The following is a 15,980-nucleotide window of genomic DNA, read 5'->3' on the forward strand; positions in this document are numbered from 1 at the left end:
AAGAATGTGTGAAGTAGATCTTCAATTTTAGAAAAGTTTTAATTGTGTCTTAATTTTTAAAAAAACTGCTTTAAACAGGTTTTCTTACTAATGGAATTTTTAGATATTTATGCTGTCATGTCAAGTCGAACTATCATATATTAGTTTCGATGTGAAGTATGATTAACTATAATGTTAGTTTTGATGTGAAGTATGATTAACTTAGTTTCAATTTAGTTATTATGCTTTGATTTAATTTTTTTTTTCAAAATGAAATAATATTGTTCTTTTTTTAAATTTTGTTTTTTTCTAAATTGAAATAGAATTTATTATTTTTATAAATATTATATTGATGTTTTTATTAAAATAATTTTTCAACCTATTACATAATTATATATTACTAATTTGTGTTTTTGTAAATATCTTTTTGTTTTATTTCTATTGTTGTGAATCAAGATAAAATGAAAGACATGTGCTTCTTTGACGCATATTTTAGGGAGATGATTTTTTATTGAGTGTATTTTATAAAATAACACTTTGAAGTGGATAAAAGCTCATATGCTAGCACTCATACTTTAGGGTAATCATATCATAACAAGTTGGTTCTATTTTTTTATTCCTTTAATGAAATATGTGTGTATAGAGATAATGCTCGATATATACTGAAAATCATCACAATTAAAAAAAAAACTTACTGATACAAAACTCATCAGATCTAGAGAACACGTACATGTGTAATTTTTATTGCTTCAATAAACTTAGATACGAAGGCTTTCTATGTTATTCTGTTGCATGTGTTGCAAACGTTGTTTAATCTTGAGTTACACTTTATCTAATTAAAGGCAGGAGAACGTATGATCCCATCATCAACTGCAAAAACAAACACATAAGTACTTATGTTATTAGATGTTTCCTTTATAATCTGGATATTGAACTATTCAAATGGAAACAGTGTTTAAGAGAAGAATTACCTTCCAGATAAGGGAATAGAAGGATCTAGTGGAAGCTGGATTTGTCACATCTACGTATTTGGTCTGGTACCACAGAATTGAACCAAGAACAACATTTCCAAGACACTAAAACATAACAGATTTTGTTTAAATTTTGTTCAAAAGTTTAAATAACTTTGTGCTCATTTATAATGATATATAAAAAGCAATAAACCTATTTTTGTACTAAAAAACAATAAGAAATCTGTTAATCTAAATACAGATATATGGCATATACCATAAGAAAGTAATGTTAAACATAAGGGATGTTGTTGAACGGTAAGAAACTTCGTATGTATAGAGAGGTTCAAAAGGAAACAACAATGTGTACTTCACTTTTAGTCTATTTTACTATCGACAACGCAGTTGATAAGTGTGAAAAAGAGTTGTTTTTATACTTATAAATGAACTCAATCTTGTAATTATTCATGTTGTTCCTCATTGAAAAGTTGTAATAGGTAGTAGATTGTTATGCAAAATATTGTACAGGAAATAATTTATTATTTAGATTCTGTCAGCCAATTTTCACAAAGCGAAAGCCAAAATTCGCACTGCCAGAAAAAGAAAATTCGCATAGCGCACCAGTACCTTTGCGCTGAGCGAATAACATCAGTTAAAATAGAGCAGTTAAGAAAATTCGCATAACGCACCAGTACATGTGCGCTAAGCGAATTAATGAATTTAAGTGGCTTTAAAAGACGTGACAGGGCGACAGAAACATTCTCTTCGAACAGAAGTTCCGGACAAAAGAAAGAAACGAAACCGCAGTCTCGTTGGACGAACGAAATATAGAGTACTCAAAACAGTTACATGTTATTAGTATTAGTGAGAAAATTTGTCACAAAAGTTTAAAAAAAAAATATTGTGTTATATTAATAATTGAACCCTGTTTAAATAAAAAAATAAGTTGTGGTATTTTAAAAATTAATGTATACATCACTTAAAAGAACCATTAAACTATTTTTTTTAATTTAAAATAAGTATTTTTAAGATAAGACATTTAAAAAAAAGAAGTAGATAGAATTTACTTTTTTTTTAAAAAAAGATAATATTTATTTTTGGAAGTAAAACATATTAGACAAATATACAAAACAAATAAAAATCTGCTTAGTTTATTAGAAAAGAATATACTCAGAGAAAACCGGGTATTATTATAAGACTTTGCTCATCAAAATGAAACTACATGTTGCGGAAAAAGAAAACAAATAAATTATGCATAGCTAATAAAATTCCAACAATGTAATAAAAATATGTTACCGTGACAATTTTAATCCAAAAGTGAGATGAAGATGATGCTCCTGCCAAGAAGGCAACTCCAAATGCCATTTCCAAGAGGAAAACACAAATCCAAAATATCTATCAAAGATTTAGAATCTATCAAATATTATGCAAAGAGAAGATAACCAAAAGAAAATATTGAATTTAAGAAACTGTTAGTATTTTGAGGTTGTGAAAGGAATAGTTGATGATAGAGAAAATGTAGAGATAGTTGAATGTAGAAGTAGTAGTTGGAAGAAGTGTTGTAGTTGTCTTTAGTTGTAGTAGATGTTGGTTCATACAAATGATAGATGTTGGCTACATACAAATGGTAGATGTTGGCTACATCTTGCAAATGGTAGAGTTCATGGGTATTTATAGACCCATAGATTATTCTAGAACATACTAGCCACAACTTATGTGGAATGTTCTAGATTTTTACCTATGTAGAATATTCTTGATTTTTCTTCCTATCTTAGGTTTTTCTAGAATATTCTATAACTTGTATTACATTTCAATTCTTCTATCTAAGGAGCTTCTACATTCTTCTAGAATTTGCATTACACTTTAATACTCCTCCTTAATGCAAATTCGGTAACTCCAAACATTGTGCATAATAGTTCAAATCTTTGTCTTGGTAACATATCTTCAATTTGATCTTCTTCCTCCATTTCCTTGACCATAGTTCATGCTTTGATGCTTCTTCATAACAGTTAGGTTCAATCATGGCCATATTGCAGGTTTCATACATGTCTTCCAAAGATCTTACTCTTCTTGGACTAGATTCAGGTGAAGAATCTTGTTGTGGAGATGGAGAAAGCGTACCTGAATTTTCTTCCTCTTCTTGAGTTTCTTCTTGAGATTGTTGCACTGGAAGTAAAATGTTGCTTTTAACAACTTTTTCTTCTTCCCAATTCCAAGAAGCATTTTCATCAACTTCAACATCTCGACTGATGATGAGCTTTTTCGTTTGTAGGTTGTAGACTCGATAGCCTTTTGATTGTGTGCTATATCCCAAGAATATTCCTCGTATAGTTTTGTCTTCAAGCTTGTGCCTCCTTTGATCAGGAACATGTATGTAGCAAATAGACCCAAATACTCGTAGGTGTTTAGCCGATGGCTTTCTCCCACTCCAAGCTTCAATAGGAGTCTTGTCTTGGACTGCTTTAGTTGGACATCTGTTTAGAATATAAACTGCAGTGTAGACTGCTTCAGCCCAAAAAGTGTTAGGCACACTTTTCTCTTTCAGCATTGATCTTGCCATCTCCATAACTGTGCGATTCTTTCTCTCTGACACGCCATTTTGTTGTGGAGTATATGCGACTGTAAGTTGTCGCTCTATGCCTTCATCTTCATAGAATTTGTCAAACTCGCGAGATGTGTACTCCTTGCCACGATCACTTCTAAGTATTTTTAGCTGTTTTCCACTTTGCTTCTCAACAAGGGCCTTGAATTTCTTGAATACTCCAAAAACTTCTGACTTTGCCTTTAAGAAATAGACCCATGTCATTCTAGAGAAGTCATCAATGAAGAGGATGAAATACCTATTGTTATGATGTGAAGGTGTTCTCATTGGTCCGCAAACATCGGTATGAATCAACTCCAATAAGTCTTTTGCTCTCCATGCTTTGTCTGTCGAGAATGGTAATCGATGTTGTTTTCCAAGGAGACATCCTTCACATGATTCATTATTCTCCTTCAAGTATGGAAGATCTCTCATCATGTTTTTCGTATATAGAAGCTTTAAGGCATGTGTGTTGAAGTGGCCAAATCTCCTATGCCAAAGCCATGAGTCATCAACTTCTACCTTCATGGCAATATTAGTTCCAGGTTTGAAGCTTATAGGAAAGCTTCTATTTCTCTTCTCCATTTTTACTTGGCCAATTTCTATCATTTTATTGTCATAAATTTTGCATGTATCTTTCTCAAAATGAAGAGAATATCCATTCTCCATCATTTGGCCAATACTTAAAAGATTTTCTTTAAGATTTGGAACTAGTAAAACGTCTTTGATGAATTTAGTACCTTTCTTTGTCTCCACCATGATAGTTCCTTTGCCTCGAGACTCCACTGTGGTGCCATTTCCTAGCCGAACTTTGACATTGATAGATTTATCAATGTCTTTGAAGATGCTTTGATCTTTCGCCATGTGATTGCTGCATCCACTATCCAAGTACCAACTTCCTTCTCTACTAGGAGATTCTTGATTGGCGTAGAATAAGAGTTTCTCTTGATTATCTTCTTCCGCAAAGTTTTCTTGATGCTTATTTTTGTTACGACAATACTTTTCTATGTGACCAAATTTCTTGCAATAGTGGCATTGAGGTTTTCCATGATGCCAACAATCTTTTTCCAAGTGACTTGTCTTTTTACATATGCCACATGGAGGATATTTTTCTTGACGAGTCATAGAGAAGCTTCTAGGATTTTCTTTATTTCTAGAAATTTCTTCTCTACTTTTATTTCCTTCCTATTCTTTATTCTGAGACCGTAATTTTAGTTTTGATTGAAAGGCATTTTCAACCGAGTCTTCTTCATGCCTTTTCAATCTTTGTTCATAAGCTTCAAGAGAGCCCATTAGTTGAGTGATTGACAATGTAGCCAAATCTTTTGTTTGTTCAATCGCGGTTGCGATTGCATCATACTTTTGGGGAATAGAAATTAAAATTTTCTCAATGATCTTTTTGTCAAGAATATTTTCCCCATAGGCTCTCATCTGACTAACTATTTCTTTTATTCTAGAATAGTAGTCTTTAATGGTCTCAGATTCTTTCATTCTTAATAATTCAAACTCTCGTCTTAGAGAATGAAGTTTAATATTGCGTACCTCGTCACTTCCTTGAAACTCCTCTTGTATTGTGTTCCAAGCTTGTTTTGCACTTGTGGCACCAATTAGCCTTGGAAAAATTGTGTCATCAACTGCTTGTTGAAGAACAAATAAAGCCCTTGAATCCTTCTGCTTGTTTTCTTTCAACTCCTTCTTTTGAGCTGCAGTAAGAGTAGAGGTGTCTTCTGGAATAGTGAATCCCTCTTCTATGATATCCCTCTTCTATGATATCCCATAAATCTTGAGAGTGGAAGAATGTCTTCATTTTGACACTCCAAAAATCATAACTTTCTCCTTTGAAAATAGGTACTGGAATTGATGATGTTTGATTAGTAGTAGCCATTGTTGAGAATATATTTGGGAGTAGTAGAATGAGTTATAGTTTTGTTTGAGGTAGTTGAAAATTTTATCTACGCCCAGTAGATGACCGAACGTAGCTCTGGTACCACTGTTAGTATTTTGAGGTTGTGAAAGGAATAGTTGATGATAGAGAAAATGTAGAGATAGTTGAATGTAGAAGTAGTAGTTGGAAGAAGTGTTGTAGTTGTCTTTAGTTGTAGTAGATGTTGGTTCATACAAATGATAGATGTTGGCTACATACAAATGGTAGATGTTGGCTACATCTTGCAAATGGTAGAGTTCATGGGTATTTATAGACCCATAGATTATTCTAGAACATACTAGCCACAACTTATGTGGAATGTTCTAGATTTTTACCTATGTAGAATATTCTTGATTTTTCTTCCTATCTTAGGTTTTTCTAGAATATTCTATAACTTGTATTACATTTCAATTCTTCTATCTAAGGAGCTTCTACATTTTTCTTGAATTTGCATTACACTTTAATAGAAACATACATTTTTCTGGCCTAAACGTGCGGCGAAAGAATCAACGCCATGTTTTATATCTCCTTCTACGTCAGGTATATCCTACACAGATTCAATACAAGGTTTTACGTTATTGAACCAAAAGCTTGATGTTGGAAAATGAATACATGTCATGAGAAAATAAAGAATTTACCTTGGCTAATGCTATACCAGGAGAGTAGAAACTCATGAACAACAGAAAAACAATGAATGATCTTGTAAACACAAGTGGCCTCTTCAACACAAACGTCTGAACATTTGTTACATCAATTAGCAATTTAGTAGATCCATTTCTGGTTAATGGATTGAAATGAATGATTGAAAATCTTGGGATGAAACTAACCCAAAAATCATGGGATGAAAATTTGTTATTATTCTTTGAAAGTGATAATAAGTTGGAATACGCTTATTCAATACTAAGATCTATGAAAGGCAAAGATATAGTGATAGGACAGAACCTGCATATGAAGGAAGTATGCAATTGGATTTATAAATGTCCCACAAACAAATATGAGTAATGATGCCATCACCGGATATTGCTTCCATCGTAAGAAAGGCAACTGCAGAATATATATAAGAATACTCCGTGCACCAATACTTATACCTTAAAACATAATACTAAGTTTAAATGCCATTGGAAAGACTCACATTGACTGAATAGCAAGTCCATAATGTAACGCACACCACAAAGTTCCAAATCAATGGCGGAGAACCTATCATCAAGTTAAACCCTAAACCCTGTAAAATAGAATAAAACCGTAACTCTTTTTTTTCAATGAATCTAATCTTAAAATCTTTTATTCTAAAAAGTGATGGATTTATATGGCACCAAAATTGCAGCTAAGGCAACAATAAAGGCAGAAGTTCTGAAGGATAATTTGCCAGCAGCCAATGGAAGATACGGTTTGTTTATCTGCAATAAAACATGTAACATAGATTACTTCTAAGAAACATCCAAAAGGTTTGTACACTATAAAAAGTTACATGCCTTCACTATCCTATCAAAGCATGTGGTAATTATAGGAAGACTTCCGATTCGAAATTATAAAGGGATTATTTTTCTACAAGAACCTGTAAACGGACTTCATAGAATTCATAGACCTCACAGAAAAAGTATTTCATTGATTAATGTGTTGTCATCTATAGAAAAGCAAGGTCATATATATTAGGATGAAGAAATCACCCCTACATAACAAAAAGTAACAAACCTTACACGTAGGCATTGGACAAGACAAAAAGATATTTATTTGGTAATACACCCCACAAGACAAAAAGATATTTATTTGGTAATACACCCCACAAGCAGTAATGTGAACATCGAACAATACTAGCTTGGAGACAGAGTGTGTGAAAGCTTTGGGATGGAGAGCCATAGTAATCATTGTTGGGTACAAACAAAGTCCCACATCGGATGAAATAAGAGATGAATATGGGTTTATATACACATAAGATACCTCCATTGGTAAGAAGCCTTGTGGAGTAGTACCAAAAGCAAATTTGTGAGGGTTTGACCCAAAGCGGACAATATCGTGTGTCTATAAGTTTTATGTAGTATTGTAAAGAACAAGGGATAAGGAGATTTCTAACAACTCCATATTCACCACAATAGAATGGCATGGTAGAGAGGATGAATAAGACCATTCTTGAAAGAATATGTCAAAGGAGTTCTGGACAAAGGTTGTATAATGTGCTATATATGTACAAAAGAGGTGCCGACATTTGAAGCTGGATGGAGTGACACCATAAGAAATCTAGAGTGGAAAAAAGTCGAGTGTTAAGCATTTCAAACTTTTCAGTAGTATAGTATATGAACATGTCCCAAGTCAACTCAAAATGAAGCTTGATGACAAAAGCAATAGGTATGTTTTCATTGGTTATAATGAACAAGCAAAAGCCTATAAATTGCACAACCTAGTTTTAGGCAAGACTATAGTAAGTCGATATGTCCATGTAGATGAAAATAGTGATCAAAACTATGCTAATTCAAATGAAAAGCCTTCATAAAGATGATTTCTTAGGGAGCGGACTCCACAATGGTTAACAGGAGCTCAAATGCCACTACTAGGTGCCTATAGATCAAATGGTGAAAGAAGATGAACCTATGCAGCCCAGATCTAGAAGTCTAAATGACATTTATAACTTCACTTATAAGGTACATGTAGTATGTCTATTGGAAAGTGCAAGAGATTAGAGTTTTAAGAAGTCGTGCTTGATGAGAGATGGAAGAAAGCTATGGATGAGGAGATCAACTCAATTGAAAAAAGTGAAACATGAGAGCTGACAAATTTATCCATAAGAGCTCGACCAATTGGTGTGAAGTAGGTGTACAAAAAGAAGATCAATGCAAAAGGAGAGGTGGAGCACTACAAGGTCTGAGTAGTGGTGAAGGGCTACAAATAGCATAAAAGAATTTACTATAATGAGGTATTTGCGCCAGTAACAAGGATGGAAACAATTCGGTTAATATTTTCACTAGCAACATAACAAGGTTGGAAGATACAACAAATTGATGTAAAGTTTGTATTTATGAATGGAGTTTTAGAAGAGGAAGTTTATGTAGAACAATCTTTGGGTTACATTAGAAGAGGCAAAGAAAAGAAGGTGCTAAAGCTGAAGAAAGCGTTGTATGGTTTGAAGCAAGCCCTACGAGCTTGGAATGAGAGAATTGACTATTTAAAAAAGAATGGTTATGAGCAATGTCCATATGAACATGTTCTATACCTAAAGAAGAATATGACAAGTATGTTATTTGTTACCTTATATGTAGATTATTTGATTTGTATGGGAAGCAAAGCCGAGCTAGATGAATAATTAAAAGAAGTAATGAAGAAGGAGTTCAAAATGATCGATTTGGGCATTATGAGATATTTTTTGGATTTGGAGGTGGACCAAAGTTTTGCAAGGGATCTTTGTGTCTAAAAGGATGTATGTTGAGAAAGGCAAAGATGATAAAGTGCAATTCAGTTTCCACTCCAATGAAACCTTGAACATAGTTATCAAAAAATGGAAAAGGAGATCGTGTTGATGCAAGTAGATATTATCATAACACCATTTCAATAGTTTAGAAAGATGATAGAAATAAAGGAAAGAAGAACTTAAGTTGACGGAGGAATTTTGTTGGATAAACTTAAGTTGTTAGTGTATTTTTGTAATTATGCTTTGCTGATGTGTTGTTTCATGTATTGTAACAACTCTGTAACAGACCTTGGTGATTACTATTATTGTAACAGCTCGGTCATGAGGCGTTGTTTGTTTTTTTTTTTTCCTGTTTTCAGTTGTACTGTAGCAATCCAGTCAGTTTCTTCAGTTGTTTTTATTTCGTTTGGTTTTTATTTGGCCCAGTATCGCGTCTGTACACCTACGGCTATTTTATGGCCTTCTCAATCAAAGAAGAGCAAGCTTCATAATTCTTGCCTAGGCATGATTGTTTCGTTCATTTAGAAGTGGTGAGACTAAAGTTTATGCGGATGAATCGTTGGTATGAAGAATAGAGACTTATACAATAAATCTCCGTCAACTCTATAAAACCAATTGATAAAATCTGATTTCTATTTATTTATATATTTTAAATTAATTTTATTCTAATAATAAATTTTAAATATAACTTAACCTTAGTTCATCGACTGATATTTATATATAATGGATATGATAATTCTAATAAATAGAATTCATAGGTATCGCAGAAAAAAATATTCCATTAATTTATGTTCAGTCATGTACGTAGAGAAAAGCAAAAGTCATATATAAGGATAAAGAAATCATCCGTACAAAACAAAACGTGATAAATTCTAACAATAAAATATATTTATTTGGTAATATGACTTGTTAAGTATTATCACCATTTTTAACGTTGAAGGTCATTCCAAAAATCCAAATATATTTTAGATTATTTTAATTAATTCGGTATATAAAATATATGTAAAATTACTTTAATATGGCATAAACTGAATTAATTAAAAAAAAAGTCAGGGTTTTGGTCAAATTTTAATTTGGTGATGCTCCCATTAATAAAAAGGAAGGAGTACGTCAGTGAACATCTTATTCATAGTAAGTTTCATACCTTATCTATTTCAAAGTTAAACACTTGATTCACTCCATTAGCGTAAAGAACCATAAAAGAGTGAGGTAACACAGCCTGAAAAATTAAAAAACAAATCAAGAAAATGTCTTTTATTGAAGTTAAAGGGTAATTTTAAGTTGTCTTTTAAAAAATAATAATATATTTGGAGTGTCACCTGCAACAAACCAATAAAAACCAACGGAGATATATCTGATAGTTTTTCTACTGCAACGAGAGACGCAGAAATTGTAGCTGTTGCCTGTAAAATACAGATTAAGTTAATTTAAAACAACAAAATAAGCAAAACTTAGTATTGAGCATAACTTTTGAATATTAATTACGAGAATGATGGAAAATTTTGTACTTACCTGACCATACAATGCGTAAGGGTAAATAAATTGGTACAAAACGGCCATGAAATTTTTGACAGAATCGACAATGTTATTGGAGTTGGAAGCTTCAGATTCTAACTCAGAAGATGGTACAGTCACGGCTTTCACAGCATAATTCTGAATGCTTTTATGGTGATTAAAAGCTGATAGTTGAAACCTCAAAGGATCATATTGTATTTGAGTTTTTATTTTGTGCTGAGAAGTTTTTGATCCACCAGAACCTAATGTACAAAGTGTTAAAGTTGTAGCATGCACAACAAAAACTATATTTAAAATTATTGAAACTACATCATGACAAGATGATGCATTGAGGAATTGGTAAATTTGAAAATTCAAATTAAAATATGTTTATTTGTAAGGTAATTTATAAAATATGTTTCATGCTTTTATTTCTTTAAAACTAATTTTAATTCATATATAAATTATGCAAAAGTTATTGCATCTTTTGTTTCATTTTATTCTCCTAAATATTTGAAAAAAAAATAACTTATCCACAAATGCCTTTCACAATTTTTAAAATATTTCTTTTATATTAACACAAAGAAAGACATTATATTTCTTTTATAAAATGAATGAGTTTTTATTTTCAAGACAAAAATCTAGCATCACGGGTCCATATCACTTCTACCTATGGTTAGACGCTGAGAAGTCAAATTGACGTAGCTTTGCAATTAATATGTTTAACTTGTTAATTTTAATTTTGAAATAAAACGGTTTAACAAATAAATAAATTAAATATATGCTTATATATTCATAAGAATTTATTTATTAATTTGTATAAACTTTTTAAGTAAAGATATTATTATTATTTATTAATAAAGTAAATACAGCGCAGTCTGTCCCCATAATTTTTAATTTTTTTATTATATTATAAGTTAATCATATATGTAAGTTGGTTATGTAATTTAATATTAGAAGTACAAATTAAAAATAATAATAAAGAAATAAAAATAAGTGTGACAATTTTATAAACCATATTTCAAAATAACAGTTATTTTTCAAAAATTAATTAAAATTATATGACAATTTTATAAAAACTAATCAATTAATAATTATATTCTTAAAAAAATCAGTTAATCATCATATTATAAAAGTTAAAATAAAAGTAAAAGTTGTGTAAAATAAAATATATTCTCTTTGTATATAGGTACATATTGTTATATAATAATAAAATGACATCAAGATAAGTAAGATGAATATGAGTGAAGAAGACGAGTGTTGATGAAAAGATATGGGTGTAATGAGATTAACGAATGAGAATGAAAAAATGACTTTAATGAGAATTGTATAGAAAATGAAAGAATAACACATATCGATTCATATTCAACATTAATAACACATAGATTCATAATAAATATCTTAATATTAGCTAAGTAAATACAAATTATAAAAAGAAACTAAAATAAATATTAAAAATAAATAAGATTAATCTAATATTTATATGCTAAACTTATTTTTAAATATTTATATGTATATAATTCAATGTCACTAGATACTAACTATAAAACTATAAAAAGAAACAAAAGTAAGCACAAGTTTTTATTTGATAAAAAAATTATAAATAAATTTACTCTTTTGTATTATTTTAAAATTAATCTTGTGTCACATTACATTAAATCTAAATTATGTTTTCTTATATATATATATATATATATATATATATATATATATATATATATATATTAATTAATTATGTAGTGAAGGGTGATAATTAGAGGTGATTGCACCACCTAATAGATGAAAAAAAAGATTTTAGTGTGAGATACTAAGAAATATAGTTTAGATGAAGGAATAGGGTATAACTGAAGAGACATACTTGCACAGGAGATGCTCTTGAAGGAGAGTTTCCTGACCCAAAAATCACCTACAATTACCATGCTTTCACATATTACTCAAGAAATAACTTAGTAATGAAAAATGAACAAAATTAGAAGATAGTGAATATAGGTACCATTTGTCACTGAACAGACGATAGGAGAAGATATAAGATGTGCCCTAGCCATGGAAACTCACCACACTTAGTACACTACACTCTTGTAGATACCTTTTACAAGAGAAGAGAGGAATGGGATATTTTATAGGCAAAAAGACTCCATGAAATTTTACTCTTCTTAGGGCGAGATCAAATTTCATTGGTGCGCAGAAATTCATACACAACGCACATAGTCAATATTTTGTAGAAGAAGAATTGCAAAATAATCAAACATAGCACACGTGTAAGAAAATTTTAAAAGACTTGTACATGATTTAGTGTAACCTTATGTATTCTTTTAAATAAAAAATAATATAATATAGTTATTTAGTTAGTTTATTAAATGTGTAATCATAGGTCACTTATGAGTGCATAAATATAAATTAGTTTTTCTTCTTCATTTTATAATTTACCAATGGAGCTTCAGACATTTAAAAAGCAATTCTTAGAACTTAAAGTGTAAACATGACAAGAGTAACGAATGTTTCGTGTATTAATATAGAAAGTTTAGAGATTGTAAGAAAACAAACAAACTCAAACCTATGTAAATTGACATAGTGAGAATGATTTAAACATCAATATAATATATATAATACTAAATACAAAATCTTTACAATGTGTATTGCTATTAGACGACACTAGTAAAAAAAACTTTTTAACGCGTCTATTACGCTTCAGTTTTTACAAAACCGAAGTATAAAAATGTGCGGTAACATTTTTGTAATTTTCGTAAATATATAAAGTTCAGTTTTAAAAAACCTAAAGCCATAACATAGTTTTGGCACCGATTTTCTACAGAAATCGCTGTCATAAGGTCTTGTGAAATTGACAATTTAAGATTTTTTAATTGAAAAGTTTTTTATACAAAATTTTTGGCTTCAGTTAAATGTATCATAGTTCACATGAAAATACTACATTAGATAAATTATTAATTTATTCTTAATTTGAGATACAAAATACTACTTAGAACATTCTTTTTTAAACTCTCTCAATTAGCTCCCAATTTATAAGAATAAAATATTGTAAAAACATTCCATCTATATACAAAATGTTATAAAATGAATTTTATTTTTTAACAATTATTTTTTATGTTGTGTAAATCGTTATAATATAAAAATAAAATAATTGAATATATATATATATATGGGGTTTGCTAACGCGTGTACGCCTATTTATCAGTTGATACATTTTAGCAATGTGTACCGAATTTTAGTAGACAAAAATACCCTTATATATCATGTATTCTAAGTTTTAAGGTTAAGGGTATTTTAATAATTTTCATTATCAAAATTAAAAAAGACCCCAAACACTTACTCACCTCTTTCATTCCTTTTAACCATTTCTCTTTCATCTCTTTCACTCCAACATTTTCTCTGTCATCCCTACCGTGACTTAATTTAAAAATGAAATTTAATCATAATAAGAATGGAAAATATATAACACAGTCCTCAAATAAAAAATCAACATCAACATCATCAATTGATTTGTTATTAAAGTGAAAAACAAATGAACTAACATAAAAGCAACAAATTGCGGTGTCGCGGGTTGTTGTGTGTGGGTGAGGGAGAGTATGGAGAGGAGAGAGAAACAAATTAGATAAGTAACGAAGGTAGATTACGGTTAAGCAAGTGTTTCTGATTTTTTCAATTGATTTTTTCAATTGGGGCTACAGTAGGAATGACAGAGATTGCAGTGACAAAAATGAAAGAGAAAGGATTGAGAGGAAGGAGAGAGGTGAGTAAGGGTTTGAGTTTTTTTAGTTTCGATAATAAAAATTATTAAAATACCCTTAACCTTAAAACTTAGAATTCATGATATATAAAAATATTTATCTACTAAATGTACCAACTAAAAAATAGACGTATACACGTTAATAAATCTATATATATATATATATATTTATATATATATATATATATATATATATATATATATATATATATATATATATATATATATATATATATATATATATATATATATATATATATATATATATATGTATGTGTGTGCGCGTGTGCAGGGAGATAGAGCAAGGTTGAGCCTGCTCTAACCACCAATGTCTGTTTTATTTAGGAGTGTTTTACCCCTCCACCTCCAATAGTTTTTTCTGTAACGTTTTAACTACTTGGCCCAACCAATAAGCGTAAGAAGTTTCCAGTCGTGTCAGGTATGTTTTAATTATGTTCACGTAAATATATTTATTCTTAGACTTTATCATTTTTTAATTGGACTGAGTACATTTCAAAGAACTTATTCCAAGTTTTGGACTTACAACCTATTTTTAATTAATGTCATTATTATATTTAACAGTCAATTCCTGAATAATCTGTCATTTGACTAGAGCTTATTGAACAAGTGCTTCATTAAATATATACCTAATTAATATCCCTTTGTCTCTTTCCAAATGCTCCCAATTGGTATATACAATGAAATTATCGAGAGTCCAAAATTATTCAACATTATCTTCACTGTATCTGCATCATAATTTAGGCTTTAAAAAAACTAAATTAAATTAAGATTCTAAAACTAAAATATATTTGTATTTTTATACAAGTTAAAATAAAATAATAATCTCGAAGGAAATTATTTTTAGTAGTTTTTCTTCAGTGATAGCTTTTTACTGTTTTTCCTTGAAAGAGAACATTTTTTAGCAGTTAAATTATTATTTTTAATATCTTTATTTCTAATATGAATTTGTATATTTCAAAAAAATTATTAATAGTTAAAACTATCCTTTTATCACTGTATAAATTTGTTATTATACATGAAAAATATTATTTATAGATTCAAAGTATTAATTTATTATAAGCTTTAATTATATTGCAAGTTATATATTTAGAAATATATATTTATTAAAAAATTTAATTACATAAGATAACCATTCACTCTACGTGTGCTAAAAGATTAGTGTTAGTAACAAAAATAGTGATAACCTATGGGGAGAAATAGTGAACTGTTTACAAATTCGAATACAGTAGTCTTTTTCTTGAAATTGTCAAGTCAAATTTATTAAGTGAAGTCAGCAGAATGATAATTTAATATATTATAGGAACCGATTACTTTCAAGCAGTAAATTGAATTGTTGAAGTTTTTAATTTAAATCTTATCTTTATTGGACTCGTTCGAACAAATAGGTTTGACTATTAATTGATAAGTCGATGGTGCAACCGAATATACATGTTTGAATATGAATTCATGAGTGTATAAATAGGATTTAAAAAGATTAAATAAATCTTTTAATTTTTTTTTATTGGATGGTTCTCTAACACATAATATCTAATCTAAAAAAAGGAAAATACCCAGTTTTGTATGCAAAATAAAGCTGAATCACTAATTAAGAGGGCGGAAAATTTATTCTTTAAAAATCTTTTATAATTAACATATTCTGAAAATTATTTCTTGAAGTTCTTGAATAGAGAGATGGCGTTCTTGAAGAAAAAAGAAATTGGAGAAACAAGTATAAGAGTGGAAAAATTGTTTAAATTACAACTATAATATATTTGTGAAACATACAATCATAGTTCCAAATAATGCAAGTAACAATCTCTTAAACAATTGTGAAGAAATATTATATTTGGGTATGAATTGAAAGGGGACACGGGTGGATAAATGAAAAAAAGGATTGCACGTGGGAG

At 29.7% G+C, this 15,980-nt stretch overlaps 1 protein-coding gene across 1 annotated transcript; it reads right to left on the reverse strand.

Annotated features, from left to right (window-relative positions):
• Window positions 1-669: 669 nt before the first annotated feature.
• Window positions 670-12,407, reverse strand: LOC108324510 (glycinol 4-dimethylallyltransferase-like). The gene is made up of 13 exons (XM_052875223.1): window positions 12,322-12,407; window positions 12,187-12,234; window positions 10,347-10,591; window positions 10,154-10,237; window positions 9,979-10,053; window positions 6,748-6,831; window positions 6,567-6,656; window positions 6,377-6,478; window positions 6,073-6,168; window positions 5,910-5,981; window positions 2,226-2,324; window positions 951-1,055; window positions 670-849 (listed from the first exon to the last, which is right to left on the reverse strand). The coding sequence occupies exons 1-13, from the start codon at window positions 12,371-12,373 to the stop codon at window positions 808-810; spliced, it is 1,194 nt and encodes a 397-aa protein (XP_052731183.1). The 5' UTR covers window positions 12,374-12,407; the 3' UTR covers window positions 670-807.
• Window positions 12,408-15,980: the final 3,573 nt, after the last annotated feature.

This window comes from Vigna angularis, chromosome 3, assembly GCF_016808095.1.
Source record: "Vigna angularis cultivar LongXiaoDou No.4 chromosome 3, ASM1680809v1, whole genome shotgun sequence".
Classification (NCBI taxonomy): Eukaryota; Viridiplantae; Streptophyta; class Magnoliopsida; order Fabales; family Fabaceae; genus Vigna; species Vigna angularis.